Source organism: Ranitomeya imitator, chromosome 6 (genome assembly GCF_032444005.1).
Source record: "Ranitomeya imitator isolate aRanImi1 chromosome 6, aRanImi1.pri, whole genome shotgun sequence".
Lineage (NCBI taxonomy): Eukaryota > Metazoa > Chordata > Amphibia > Anura > Dendrobatidae > Ranitomeya > Ranitomeya imitator.
In genome coordinates this window covers 304,546,165-304,561,860 of record NC_091287.1, presented here as the reverse complement: position 1 = coordinate 304,561,860, position 15,696 = coordinate 304,546,165, and the positions used below count along the sequence as shown (strand labels likewise).

Sequence of the window (15,696 nt, the reverse complement as noted above, 5' to 3'; positions counted from 1 at the left end):
GTTCTGAAACAACAGAAATTATTTTTATTTAAGAAGTTAAAAGTTATTGTGTTGGTTTTTTTAAACGCATGCACCCTAGGGCTATATCACTAGTGAAGCACAGCAACCGTTTTGGATTTTTTTACACCCAATTTCGGTAATCGCTGTGCAATACCTGCAACAGCCTCATTCATTGGAGTCTAAGGGTATGTGCACACGATGCGGAAGACACTGCGGGTCCGCAGCGCTTCCGCAGCTGCAGGTCCGCAGCAGTTTCCCATGAGTTTACATTACAATATAAACCTATGGGAAACAAAAAACGCTGTGCACATGCTGCCGGAAAAAAAACGCGCGGAAACGCAGCGGTTTACATTCTGCAGCATGTCACTTTCTGTGGATTCCGCAGCGGTTTTACACCTCCAATAGAAAACCGCAGTTGTAAAACCGCAGTGAAATCCGCGGTAAATCTGCGATAAATCTGCAGCAAAAACGCAGCGTTTTTGCCCTGCAGATTTATCAAATCCGCTGCGTTAGACTCTCACAATCTGTAAGCAATGACAAAGCCTAGCAATGTTTTGTCACTTCTAATGGTGGAAAAGCCCCTTTTAAGTGGTGTGTATTGCATTTTATGATGTTTAATAGAAACCTGGCAAGCTTGTTTGTAGACTTTCTTTATTCATCTAAGTGAGCTATAAATGAGATCACTTCAAATCAAATTTATATGGATCCACCAAATTTCCTATTGTCTATCAAGAGAGTTTCATGTTCTTGATGCCTACAGTTTATTCAGTCTGCTCTAACACTGCCCGTATATCTTAGATGGCTCTCTGATAGACTATCTCTCCATACTCCTCTATAACCACACTGTCTCACCTGCGTGTTCATGTGTTTATAGGGATAAATCTACCATCGGACTTCCCTTTCAGTGTCTGATCTCCATCTGAAACAAACAGATCGGGCATTGAATTCATGCTGTCTTTACTTCTCTCCCGTGACTTAATTTGTTGGGTTGCCTACATACAGATTTGATGGTTCCATTGGTATTGTCTTTTTTGTCCGAATGCGATCTAATGTTTATGGTGACCTTAGAACACCAAAGTCATTAGGTGGTGGAACCCTAATAAAGGAAACTATTATCTGCTCATAGAAGCACCAAGAATGTATAGATCCCCTGAACCTGAATATTGAGATGCTTAATTCTGTTTCTACAGTCAGTTTGTAAAGTGCACTTCAAGTTTAGGGGTCACCTGTCGGAAAGCTACAGTATGTGTTATGTTGTTGCCTATAAGATAGGGTGATTTGAGGTTTTGGGTAAATGTAGGCTGTGGGCTAGTGTCACAGTGGCCCCTTGTCTACCCCACATTGGACTTTACAAGCACATGGGCCCTGGGTATTATACCAGTGCTGCTTGGGCGCTATAATATTACTTATTAGAAAGCGATGATATCTATAATGATGCACATATAAAAATATACTATAAAGAAAATGTGTTCTATATCAGACACTATAGCTGGTGTTAGGATCTGTGTGCAAGCAAGAACCCTAAGGAGAGCAGAAGACCATAGTGAGAAACACGTGATGGTGTCTCCGCTGTGTTGGATGTTTTGGTCTCCCTGAGGTCATTCATCCTTATGTTTATAGTCCTTTTACTAGGCACTGCTCCTAATAGCCAGTTTCCTACTCCACAGTGATGAGGGGCAAATACCCCGAAACAGCTGTCTGTAAATGGATACCATGTTTTGGCATAGGTGGTTTTCCTTTTGGATGCTGCCCTTCCCGTGGTTGTTCCTTCCTGGTGAAAGACCTGGCTAATTATTGCTTGCATTGAGAAACACGTGATGGTGTCTCTGCGGCTTTTCTACATGCATTTGCATATTTCCCATAAGGGATGGGGGCAGTGTTCTGGATCACTGCGTTGAGAAACACGTGATGGTGTCTCCGCGGTCTTGGATGTTTTGATCTCCCCGAGGTCATTCATCCTTATGTTTATAGTCCTTTTGCTAGGCACTGCTCCTAATAGCCAGTTTCCTACTCCACACTGATGAGGGGCAAATACCCCGAAACAGCTGTATGTGGATGGATACCATGTTTTGGCATAGGTGGTTTTCCTTTTGGATGCTGCCCTTCCCGTGGTTGTTCCTTCCCGGTGAAAGGCCTGGCTATTTATTGCTTGCGTTGAGAAACACGTGATGGTGTCTCCGCGGTGTTGGATGTTTTGATCTCCCCGAGGTCATTCATCCTTCTGTTTATAATTTTTCTGATGGACTCAACGTTTTTCTGATACAATGACTTATAACTGCTTGTGTATTATTTGTTTTTAGCCATTTTTATATTTTGAAAAAAAAAAGTTTTTTTAGATTTTTTTTCTAAGGGTTTTTCAATGCTTAAAATATTGGAAAACCCTAGTCAACATGGCATTTTTAAAAATAATTATCATACTTGCAGTGCATTGGTGAAATAAATAATGTAACATTGTAACTCATCTATATAGAGAAGGTTTTTTTCACTTTGGGGAAGGTGGACCTCAAGTACTGTAAAATACCTAAAAAGAAAAACAAATTGTGTGATTGCTAATTGGGTCCAAGTGCTGGCTCTCAGTTGTTGCTTGGATCTTGGTGTTTTTCCTGCAGGGGTGAGTGGTGATGTGACGTTGTAGTTAATCACTGAGCTCAGAGGCTATACTGAGGTAGATGTCATGAGCCACATAGCTCAGTGATTGGCTACAGTGGTGATGCATGCTGTCGACATGACGTAACCACTACAACCAAATCACAGATCCGAGCAGTTGTGTGGAGCCAGCACTGATCCAGGAGAGGGGGAATATCTACTTTGCTTGCTATCTTGGGTATTTGGGGTCCACTTTCTTGAAAGTAAAAAATAACCCTTTAAATTGACTTGTTTGTTTATAGTAACTCTGCATTAAAACTTTCTGTAAAAAATGTATATGTACACTTGCAGACGGCTTTACCAGAGTTGCCAGTAGTCATGACATTGGCATGCAGCATCGTCAACGGAGCAGAGCGGAAGAGAACCCGCTTCTCTGTTGACTTGACATCAGCAGAAGTCGATGATTGCCGGCAGGAGTGGTCTGTGACTGTTTCTTGCTGGCAGAGTTCTGCGGGCACAACAGGCAGCTTTTAAACTACCTGCCTGTTAGTTCTTATGCCTGTAGCAAAAATAAATAATGCTAGCTAACAGCTTTTAAAGACATTGGTGACAAAACATTGTCACCTATCCATAGGATGTATGATAACTTACTGATTGGTTGGGGTCAGACTACAGGGATCCGCACCAATCAGCAGAGAAAGGAAATTTATCACCAACTTGGCACTTTTATTTTACAAAATGGAGTGGCAGGTCTAATGTCCGACTGCTACTCTGTTCAGTCTCTATGGGGCTGCCGGAAAAGGCTGAGCGTGGCACTTGGCAGCCCAAAAAGGAATGAAGGGAGCGGCGGTCAAGCATACAGCTGCCACTTCATTCTAACAGGGATGAAAGGTCCCTCCCCATTTAGCCGATCTGTGCTGTTCCCAGTGGTCACACCAAAACTGATCAGTAAGTTATTATATTTCCTTCAGTTTTGTCTGTCCAAACAGCTGGTTGCATAATCCAACTAAAGAATAATACAGGGAGATTGAAGAGTTCTTCTGATAGAAAATATGTGAAATGTAGATACTATAAAGTCACTGCCTCATATATTAACCCTAATAGGTGTCTTGTCCTTAGATCACCTTTTCGTGTAAGATTCTATTACCAAACAGTAAGTGAACCTAATTAATGGAATAAAATCAATCTAAGAAGCTTAAAAAGGGAAATTCTTTCAATAGGAATCTGTTTATTCATAGAAAACTAATTATATGAGAGAGTTGTTTATATGCTGAAAGTTAAAAAATAATAAAGACCTGGACTGTTAATGGGATCTTAGATCTGTATGACTTGGACTTGAAACTTCTAAATTGGTCAGCTCTGTTTTTGAAGTAAAATAAAGTTTCCATTGAAGTTTTTTTCACAGCCTTTTTACTGATCAAATTAGAAACTGTGTCAGGACTTTCCAAAAAGTACATTATATTTTGCCTTAATGGCCCTTTTATTATAAGAAAGAATCATCCTAGGTTCCCTTTTGGACCATCAGCAGAATTTAAACAATGTATATATATATATATATATATATATATATATGTATATATATATATATATATATATATATATATATATATATATAGCACTGGGGTGCTGGGTTCAAATCCCACCTGGACAACATCTGCAAGGAGTTTCTATGTTCTCCCCGTGATTGCGTGAGTTTCCTCCGGGTTCTCCAGTTTCCTCACACATTCCAAAGACATACTGATAGGGAATTTAGAATGTGAGCCCCATCGGGGACAGCGATGACATCTGTAAAGCGCTGTGGAATTAATGGCGCTCGCTTCCTGGCAGCTAGTAGCATTCACGCAGGTACAAAGTCTCTTTCTGGAAAATCAGGTGGTTTTATTGCAGTTCATCAAACTTCCAGGACGAATGAAAAAAAAACTGCCTTTTCTTGACATAAAGGTGAAAATAAACTAAAACAAAGTTCATACAGCAATACGAAAACAGGGCTGTTCAGCCGCTTATAGTTAACCCCTTCATGACCCAGCCTATTTTGACCTTAATGACCTGGCCGTTTTTTGCAATTCTGACCAGTGTCCCTTTATGAGGTAATAACTCAGGAACGCTTCAACGGATCCTAGCGGTTCTGAGATTGTTTTTTCGTGACATATTGGGCTTCATGTTAGTGGTAAATTTAGGTCAATAAATTCTGCGTTTATTTGTGATAAAAACGGAAATTTGGCGAAAATTTTGAAAATTTCGCAATTTTCACATTTTGAATTTTTATTCTGTTAAACCAGAGAGTTATGTGACACAAAATAGTTAATAAATAACATTTCCCACATGTATACTTTACACCAGCACAATTTTGGAAACAACATTTTTTTTTGCTAGGAAGTTATAAGAGTTAAAATTTGACCAGCGATTTCTCATTTTTACAACGAAATTTACAAAACCATTTTTTTTAGGGACCACCTCACATTTGAAGTCAGTTTGAGGGGTCTATATGGATGAAAATACCCAAAAGTGACACCATTCTAAAAAATGCACCCCTCAAGGTACTCAAACCCACATTCCAGAAGTTTTTTAACCCTTCAGGTGCTTCACAGCAGCAGAAGCAACATGGAAGGAAAAAATGAACATTTAACTTTTTAGTCACAAAAATTATCTTTTAGCAACATTTTTTTTATTTTCCCAATGGTACAAGGAGAAACTGAACCACGAAAGTTGTTGTCCAATTTGTCCTGAGTACGCTGATACCTCATATGTGGGGGTAAACCAATGTTTGGGCGCACGGCAGGGCTTGGAAGGGAAGGAGCGCCATTTGACTTTTTGAATGAAAAATTGGCTCCACTCTTTAGCGGACACCATGTCACGTTTGGAGAGCCCCCGTGTGCCTAAAAATTGGAGCTCCCCCACACGTGACCCCATTTTGGAAACTAGACGCCCCAAGGAACTTATCTAGATGCATAGTGAGAACTTTGAACCCCCGGGGGCTTCACAAATTGATCCGTAAAAATGAAAAAGTACTTTTTTTTCACAAAAAAATTCTTTTAGCCTCAATTTTTTTCATTTTCACATGGGCAACAGGATAAAATGGATCCTAAAATTTGTTGGGCAATTTCTCATGAGTACACCGATACCTCACATGTGGAGGTAAACCACTGTTTGGGCACATGGTAAGGTTCGGAAGGGAAGGAGCGCCATTTGACTCTTTGAATGAAAAATTATCTCCATCGTTAGCGGACACCATGTCGTGTTTGGAGAGCCCCCGTGTGCCTAAACATTGGAGCTCCCCCACAAATGACCCCATTTTGGAAACTAGACCCCCCAAGGAACTTATCTAGATGCATATTGAGCACTTTAAACCCTCAGGTGCTTCACAAATTGATCTGTAAAAATGAAAAAGTACTTTTTTTTTTCACAAAAAAATTCTTTTCGCCTCAGTTTTTCATTTTCACATGGGCAATAGGATAAAATGAATCCTAAAATTTGTTGGGCAATTTCTCCCGAGTACGCCGATACCTCATATGTGGGGGTAAACCACTGTTTGGGCACACGGCAGGGCTCGGAAGGGAAGGCGCGCCATTTGACTTTTTGAATGGAAAATTAGCTCCAATTGTTAGCGGACACCATGTCGCGTTTAGAGAGCCCCTGTGTGCCTATGCATTGGAGCTCCCCCACAAGTGACCCCATTTTGGAAACTAGACCCCCCAAGGAACTTATCTAGATGCATATTGAGCACTTTAAACCCCCAGGTGCTTCACAGAAGTTTATAATGCAGAGCCATGAAAATAAAAAATAATTTTTCTTTCCTCAAAAATGATTTTTAGCCTGGAATTTCCTATTTTGCCAAGGGTAATAGGAGAAATTGGACCGCAAATGTTGTTGTCCAGTTTGTCCTGAGTACGCTGATACCCCATATGTGGGGGTAAACCACTGTTTGGGCGCACGGCAGGGCTCGGAAGGGAAGGCACGCCAATTGGCTTTTTAAATGGAAAATTAGCTCCAATCATTAGCGGACACCATGTCACGTTTGGAGAGCCCCTGTGTGCCTAAACATTGGAGATCCCCCACATATGACCCCATTTTGGAAACTAGACCCCCAAAGGAACTAATCTAGATGTGTGGTGAGGACTTTGAACTTCCAAGTGCTTCACAGAAGTTTATAACGCAGAGCCATGAAAATAAAATAAAAATTTTATTTTCTCTAAAATGATCTTTTAGCCTGCAATTTATTATTTTCCCAAGGGTAACAGGAGAAATTTGACCCCAAAAGTTGTTGTACAGTTTCTCCTGAGTACGCTGATACCCCATATGTGGGGGTAAACCACAGTTTGGGCACATGTCGGGGCTCGAAAGTCAAGTAGTGACATTTTGAAATGCAGACTTTGATGGAATGCTCTGCGGGCGTTACGTTGCGTTTGCAGAGCCCCTGATGTGGCTAAACAGTAGAAACCCCCCACAAGTGACCCCATTTTAGAAACTAGACCCCGAAAGGAACTTATCTAGATGTGAGGTGAGCACTTTGAACCCCCAAGTGCTTCACAGAAGTTTATAACACAGAGCAGTGAAAATAATAAATACGTTTTCTTTCCTCAAAAATAATTTTTTAGCCCAGAATTTTTTATTTTCCCAAGGGTTACAGGAGAAATTGGACCCCAAAAGTTGTTGTCCAGTTTCTCCTGAGTACGCTGATACCCCATATGTGGGGGTAAACCACTGTTTGGGCACACGTCGGGGCTCAGAAGGGAAGTAGTGACTTTTGAAATGCAGACTTTGATGGAATGGTCTGCGGGCGTCACGTTGCGTTTGCAGAGCCCCTGGTGTGCCTAAACAGTAGAAACCCCCCACAAGTGACCCCATTTTGGAAACTAGACCCCCCAAGGAACTTATCTAGATATGTGGTGAGCACTTTGAACCCCCAAGTGCTTCACAGACGTTTACAACGCAGAGCCGTGAAAATAAAAAATCATTTTTCTTTCCTCAAAAATGATGTTTTAGCAAGCAATTTTTTATTTTCTCAAGGGTAACAGGAGAAATTGGACCCCAGTAATTGTTGCCCAGTTTGTCCTGAGTACGCTGATACCCCATATGTGGGGGTAAACCACTGTTTGGGCACATGTCGGGGCTCGGAAGTCAAGTAGTGACGTTTTGAAATGCAGACTTTGATGGAATGGTCTGCGGGCGTCACGTTGCGTTTGCAGAGCCCCTGGTGTGCCTAAACAGTAGAAACCCCCCACAAGTGACCCCATTTTGGAAACTAGACCCCCCAAGGAACTTATCTAGATATGTGGTGAGCACTTTGAACCCCCAAGTGCTTCACAGACGTTTACAACGCAGAGCCGTGAAAATAAAAAATCATTTTACTTTCCTCAAAAATGATGTTTTAGCAAGCAATTTTTTATTTTCTCAAGGGTAACAGGAGAAATTGGACCCCAGTAATTGTTGCCCAGTTTGTCCTGAGTACGCTGATACCCCATATGTGGGGGTAAACCACTGTTTGGGCACATGTCGGGGCTCGGAAGTCAAGTAGTGACGTTTTGAAATGCAGACTTTGATGGAATGGTCTGCGGGCGTCACGTTGCGTTTGCAGAGCCCCTGGTGTGCCTAAACAGTAGAAACCCCCCACAAGTGACCCCATTTTGGAAACTAGACCCCCCAAGGAACTTATCTAGATATGTGGTGAGCACTTTGAACCCCCAAGTGCTTCACAGACGTTTACAACGCAGAGCCGTGAAAATAAAAAATCATTTTACTTTCCTCAAAAATGATGTTTTAGCAAGCAATTTTTTATTTTCTCAAGGGTAACAGGAGAAATTGGACCCCAGTAATTGTTGCCCAGTTTGTCCTGAGTACACTGATACCCCATATGTGGGGGTAAACCACTGTTTGGGCACACGTCGGGGCTCGGAAGGGAAGGAGCACCATTTGACTTTTTGAATAAAAGATTGGCTGGAATCAATGGTGGCGCCATGTTGCGTTTGGAGACCCCCTGATGTGCCTAAACAGTGGAAACCCCTCAATTCTTACGCCAACACACCCCTAACCCTTATCCCAACTGTAGCCGTAACCCTAACCACAACCCTAACCGCAACACACCCCTAACCACAACCCTAACCCCAACACACCCCTAACCCTAACCACAACCCTAATTCCAACCCAACCCTAACCCTAAGGCTATGTACCCACGTTGCGGATTCGTGTGAGATTTTTCCGCACCATTTTTGAAAAATCCGCGGGTAAAAGGCACTGCGTTTTACCTGCGGATTTCACCTGCGGATTCCTATTGAGGAATAGGTGTAAAACGCTGCGGAATCCGCACAAAGAATTGACATGCTGCGGAAAATACAACGCAGCGTTTCCGTGCGGTATTTTCCGCACCATGGGCACAGCGGATTTGGTTTTCCATAGGTTTACATGGTACTGTAAACCTGATGGAACACTGCTGCGGATCCGCAGCGGCCAATCCGCTGCGGATCCGCAGCCAAATCCGCACCGTGTGCACATAGCCTAATTCTAAAGGTATGTGCACACGCTTTGGAAAACGCTGCGGATCCGCAGCAGTTTCCCATGAGTTTACATTTCAATGTAAACCTATGGGAAACAAAAATCGCTGTACACATGCTGCCGAAAAACTGCACGGAAACGCAGCGGTTTACATTCTGCAGCATGTCACTTCTTTCTGCGGATTCCACAGCGGTTTTACAACTGCTCCAATAGAAAATCGCAGTTGTAAAACCGCAGTGAAATGCGCAGAAAAACCGCGGTAAATCTGCCATAAATCCGCAGCGGTTTAGCACTGCGGATTTATCAAATCCGCTGCAGAAAAATCCGCAGAGGACCAGAATACGTGTGCACATACCGAAACCCTAACCCTAACCCTAACCCTACCCCTACCCCTACCCCTAACCCTACCCCTAACCCTACCCCTACCCCTACCCCTAACCCTACCCCTAACCCTAACCCTAACCCTAACCCTACCCCTAACCCTACCCCTAACCCTAACCCTAACCCTAGTTCTAACTCCAACCTTAGTGAAAAAAAAAAAAAATTCTTTATTTTATTATTGTCCCTATCTATGGGGGACAAATGGGGGGGGGTCATTTACTGTTTTTTTATTTTGACCACTGTGATAGATTATATCACAGTGATCAAAATTCACATTGGAACGAATCTGCCGGCCGGCAGATTCGGCGGGCGCACTGCGCATGCGCCCGCCATTTTGGAACATGGCGGCGCTCGGGGAAGAAGACTGACGGACCCCGCCAGGATCGGTAAGTATAAGGGGGGGAGATCAGGGCACAGGGGGGGGAGATCAGGGCACGGGGGGGGCGTCGGAGCACGGGGGGGGAGGGATCGGAGCAAGGGGGAGAGTGATCGGTGTGCGGGCGGGTGGATCGGTGTGCAGGGGGGGGGATCGGTGTGCAGGGGGGGTGGTTCGGAGCACGGGGGGGGATCGGAGTGCGGGGGGGTTTGATTGGAGCACGGGGGGGTGTGATTGGAGCACGGGGGAGCGGACAGGAGGACGGGGGAGCGGAGCACAGGACGGAGGGGAGCGGGCCACAGATCGGGGGGCTGGGGGGGCGATCGGAGGGGTGGGGTGGGGGCACATTAGTATTTCCAGCCATGGCCGATGATATTGCAGCATCGGCCATGGCTGGATTGTAATATTTCACCATTTTTTTAGGTGAAATATTACAAATCGCTCTGATTGGCAGTTTCACTTTCAACAGCCAATCAGAGCGATCGTAGCCACGAGGGGGTGAAGCCACCCCCCCTGGGCTAAACTACCACTCCCCCTGTCCCTGCAGATCGGGTGAAATGGGAGTTAACCCTTTCACCCGATCTGCAGGGACGCGATCTTTCTGTGACACAGCATATGCGTCACAGGTCGGATTGGCACCGACTTTCATGACGCATACGCTGTGTCACAGGTCGGGAAGGGGTTAATGTCTGATACTCAGTCTCTAGCAGAGTCTGAAGAGCACACAATGGATTGGAGGATTGGAATGACCAGTCCCACCCTGCTCTACCAGCGCTTCCAAAAAACTGAACCTAAAATACCATGCCCTTTATCCACCCTCTCAGCATCTATCGTGCAGGAGCCATCTCTCTGGGTCCCACACCACCAAGGCTAAGCAGCACACTTCATCCAGTACCTGTACAGCTGCAAGCTTACTATATATGTACAAATGAATATTTATATATTCCAAAAATGGAAGTGTTAATATTTTAAAACTTTTTTTTTATTAATTAACTTAATGCAGAATCAATGTAAAAAATATAAACCTAAATCAAATCAATATTTGGTGAAGCTACCCTTTGCCTTCAAAACAGTATACGTTTTTCTATGTACACTTGCTCAAAGCCAGGGATTTTGTATGATGACTGTCAACTCTATGAGTAGCCAATTATACCAAACATGTGATAATGATCATCATTTTCATATGTAGATTGCAGCACAGTCTTTAATTGAAACAGCTATTATTTGGGTGAGGAATAGCATCTAAGAGGATTAATTTCCTCCTTGTGCAGAGTGACGTGCCACGTCTGGCACACCGGTATGAAGAGACTTAAACTCCTTGCATGCTTTTGTGGGAAATTAAAAATATGCAATTTGTCTCTTCAGACAGGAAGAGGACTTGAACTCTAGTTCGACCTATTGGAGGTAGCAATCCTACAAGTCAATATTGACCCTTTAACGAGCATTGTCACATGACTTAGGATACAAGCCAAATCAGAATCTCAATTTGCAGACAGTGTTTCGAGATGTTGCCCCTCATCAGTGCAAAGTATGACCATAGGTGACTGTAGTGCAGGTAACGAGTTGATTAGGAGCGTCTAACTGGTCTGTAGGAGCCAAAACTCTTAACGGTTGGTAGGGGGATCAAATACTTATATCTCACTGCAAAATGCAAATAAATTTATATCATTTATATAATGTGATTTTCTAGATTTCATTTTTGATATTCTATCTCTCAATGTTAAAATTAACCTACCCTTAAAATTATAGACTGTTCATGTCTTTGTCAGTGGGCAAACTTACAAAATCAGCAAGGGATCATTTCTCCCACTGTAATAATAACAATCTGAGGCCTCCTAGGGCTGTCTTCAAAGCATTTCAAGCTCATTAACACAAACACAGCCTTAATAATGTCAAATTGGCCATAATATACATGACGATGGGTTAACTTATGATGACATAACCAACAGCCTGTTTAAACCAGCCCATCTATGCAGTGTGTTATGTAAGTGAAAAGGTTCCCCCTTTTGGGGGTCAGATGCATGCCATGCCAACGTTTATACGTGTTTATAAGGTAGAAAAACCATACCTTTTTGGGTGAGTAATAATTGGCTGCTTGTAGTGAAAATGAAGAAACGACAGCTAATAAAACGCTTTTCATCAAATTGTCCCTCTTTTTGGATCAGCAATTGGTTTGATGTTTGGAAAATGAAAAAGCAATTTTTTTTGAGAATCTGGCTTTTACATATCCTTTTTTTGGGAGCACTAATAGGTTTGCCACTTGGAAAGTTAAAAAAAAATATTTTCTAGCACCTGGCAGAATAGTGCAGTGGATCGTTTTGTATTTCCTGGCAGAGCCATATTAATGCTAAGCAAAATCACAAGATTAGGAATGAAGAAATAAAAATGTAAATTTTTTTATTAGTAACAGATCAAGATACAGTGCTGGCAAATCACTGCCGCAACTGAACACTGATGCATTAGACTGTCGTGATGTATAGAGTTGATGCTAGCAGTAATCTGTAGCTTTTGTTTCTTCAAATAAATGAGGAAGCGCCAAGTCAAGTCAACTGGAAGAAGATTTTTTTGGATCTAAATAATGTAAGATGTCTCCACCATTGATGAGTTTTCAACATATTTTGCATTAGTGTTGTGAATATCAGATAAAAGTATTTCCTTTAAAATCTTTTGTACTAATCTTTTGGATTTTCAAATTTTTTTTTTTTGTTACAGCTGGTGCTCAAGACAAAATTGGATGGGCGTTTGGTCTTGGATTAGAGAGATTGGCCATGATTCTTTATAGTATTCCTGACATTCGCTTGTTCTGGAGTGAAAGTGAGCTTTTCCTAAAACAATTCCATGTGTCCAACATCAACCAGGCAGTTCAATTTCAGGTAAGTAATGATTAGGGTCTTGCTAATTGAATTGTGTTAACTGTCGCTAAATTGGTAACTAGTTTCTCATAAATATTGGTTTTTTTTATTATTTTTAAAATGTAAAAGATGAAAACATATCATATATATATTTTTTGCTTAAAATACAAAGGAAGTGTGTCATCTTCAGGCCTTTTGGAGATCATTTCATTGTCAACTTGCTTAACTGTTCACAATGGCAGTCATTTAGACCTGAGGTGCCCAGACTTTTACATGCCACTGTATGTTGTGTCACATGTACTCATATTCGTTGTTGAAATTTCCCAGAAAGAGACGTTTCTCTGAAAGTGTTTCTGAGAACCAAATATAGGTCTTGGTGTTTATACTCTCGAGGCTTGTCCCTAAAGCCAGTTGATATCACATTTATAAAGATATCTTTTTTTACGTTCAGAAAGACAGCTGGGCAGCAATAAAGGTCACTGTATTTTGTAAACCATTGTACATGACAGTTTGCCTGTCTCCATGGGATATCATTATCAGTTTTCAAAGAAAAACTACAATATTAGTGCAGTGAAATCTCTCCCTACCAAAAATATCTTTTGAGAAGACCATCCCCTAGAGTAGATATTTTTGGTGAATAATTTACATCGTTTGTATATAGTCTCTTCTTTTAGAGTACACCCCTCAATAAGGCTATTTTTTACTCTAAGTGTAGGTGGTCATCTCAAAAAGGCTTGACTGTAATTACTAAGATTTTTAAAGTAGCGAATTTTCTCAGGATCATTTGTGCTGCTTTTGATCCCAAGAGTTTTCTGAAATGAACTTTGTTCTTTTCAGCTTTGTATGTAGATATCTATATCAATGGTATAATAATAAATTCTAGCCATCGACTTTCTGTTAGTAATATAAGCAATGATCTGAAAAATCTACTGTAATGTTCATTTAAAAGTCTTCATACACATAAGGTGATTGGTGGACTGAGCTAACTTTAATGTGTATGGGACCTCCAAACCCCTTCCCAATAGAATATGAGGAAAAGAGGTATCGGGAATGTCGAATTAAAGTCCGATTGTTTTGTTCTCCTTTTTTTTCTCATGGAAAGCACATGCACGCTTGGACAATTTGAAATGTGCACAGATTGTGCCCAAAAGTAACCATGTCTCCAGTAGTCATTTAATTGGCCTTACCTTGGGTAAGATTAGGATATCAGTCCATTATAGTTACCGTAGCTTGAGAAAGTTTGTCTCATTAAATTCAGCTTGATATTATACTAACCTTCACATAAACTAGGCCACTGTGCCTCGTGTGGGTATTAAAGTGATTATGTCCACCGAAATAGCTCACTGTTCACATCATTATCATTACACTTATGTAAAAGCCAGAAAACTAGTGAGTACAATATGAACAAAAGAGCAAAATATGAAATACTTTGGACTTTGAGGACTGTAGGCCTCTCGCTCAGTAATTGTCTCTGAGGAAGAGGTAGATTACTTAGAAACTTGTGTTGTTCAATATTTCTCTTAGATTGGTTTCACACTCTACATTGTTTTGTAACGCTGTTAAAGTTTTCCGGAAGAATTTAATGCTATTTTGTAGACAAAAGTAAGAAGTGGATTTAAAGTGAGTATGAAATAGACATGAGGAACCTATACTTTAAGCTGCATTAAAATCTGCAGTAGCGTTTTTCCTAAAAGAAAAAAATGAGTGTAAAACCGTAGCATAACCTGGTTAACATTTTACTTTTCTTTTCATCCCTTATTTATATTAAATGATTTGATAATTTGATAGAGACCCCACCTTTTGAACAGCCATTCATTGTGTCAAAAATTCCACTTCGTGATGAAATCATTCTACAGCAGTATTGACCAGAAAATATGGACAGGAAAGATTTTTGCAGTTGCTGCAAAGTAGATTAGGATAGTGACGTGTTATGGGCATCCTGTTCTATCTTGTCGGAGAGATACTCTATAGGATTAAGATTTGTAGACAGAAGATATGAGAAGCAAGGAAAACTAGAGCTAATCCATAACGATATAACTCTTGTGGCATGGTTCACTGTCCTACTGCCATTGGGTAAACAGCTTATCTGAATTGATTAACTTGGTCAATCACAATCCTTATCCTTAAATAAGTCCTGCTGTCTAAACATCCATCTTCAGATAACTGAGGACTCACATTATCACCAAACCAATCTACACTGTTGATACATGACAGGAAGAGTCCATTGGCTTATGCTGCTTGCACCCAATTCTGTAACTCCCATCAGCATTGTGAAAAAGAAATATGGATACATCTGACCAGGCTTTGCTTTTCCTTTGCTCATTGATCTAAATTTGAGCTCTCTTTGCCCAATGGAGTCTTGCTTTTCTGTTTTCTTAGACAGCAATGGCACTCGAATTGGTCTGTTGCAGTTTTAGATCATCCATGCTAGAAAACAGCAAGTTGTGTGCTGAGACATGAGCTGGAGCACCAGCATTCTATTAGGCTTCAGTTTGCTTGAGTTGCACCACCAGATCATCAGAATGATTCTTCACATCCTCCTCTGGCTCTTTCGTTGATGAGTTGGTTACATGCAAAGGATAAGCTTTGACTGGATGCTGCTCCTTAATGACACCATTCTCAGTATACTTTTCAAACTGTTGCATGAGAAAACCTTACAATGAGTTATGTCTGGTTCAAAATTATTGAGCTAGATTTTCCTATTTTAGCATATGTGCACATGATGAGTATTTGCAGCATATTTTTCACCACCAAAAATCAGAGAGTTAGTAGAAAAACACCTCCTAAAATATGTACCTTTTTGACACTTCTTTATGTACAATTTTCATGAGTTTTTACTTTTTACGGTGAAAGTGCTAAAAGAGTTGACATGCTGAAGATTTGAAAAGAACGCTTTGATAACTCAAATCCACAAGGAAAAAATAAGCATGTGCATGAGATTTCAGAATTCTCATTCGCCTTGCTTGTACTTTACAGTGTAGCATTTTAATCTTAAAAAAAAAAAAAGAGCTG

General features: G+C 41.3%; 1 protein-coding gene across 3 annotated transcripts in view; it reads left to right on the top strand.

Moving 5' to 3' along the window:
* FARS2 (phenylalanyl-tRNA synthetase 2, mitochondrial) overlaps window positions 1-15,696 on the top strand; it is a 616,855-nt gene that overhangs the window by 392,010 nt on the left and 209,149 nt on the right. For all 3 annotated transcript variants that reach the window (XM_069730707.1, XM_069730708.1, XM_069730709.1), the window contains one exon: window positions 12,545-12,705. In XM_069730707.1, coding sequence (XP_069586808.1) covers window positions 12,545-12,705 — 161 coding nt within the window. The remainder of the gene's footprint in view (window positions 1-12,544; window positions 12,706-15,696) is intronic.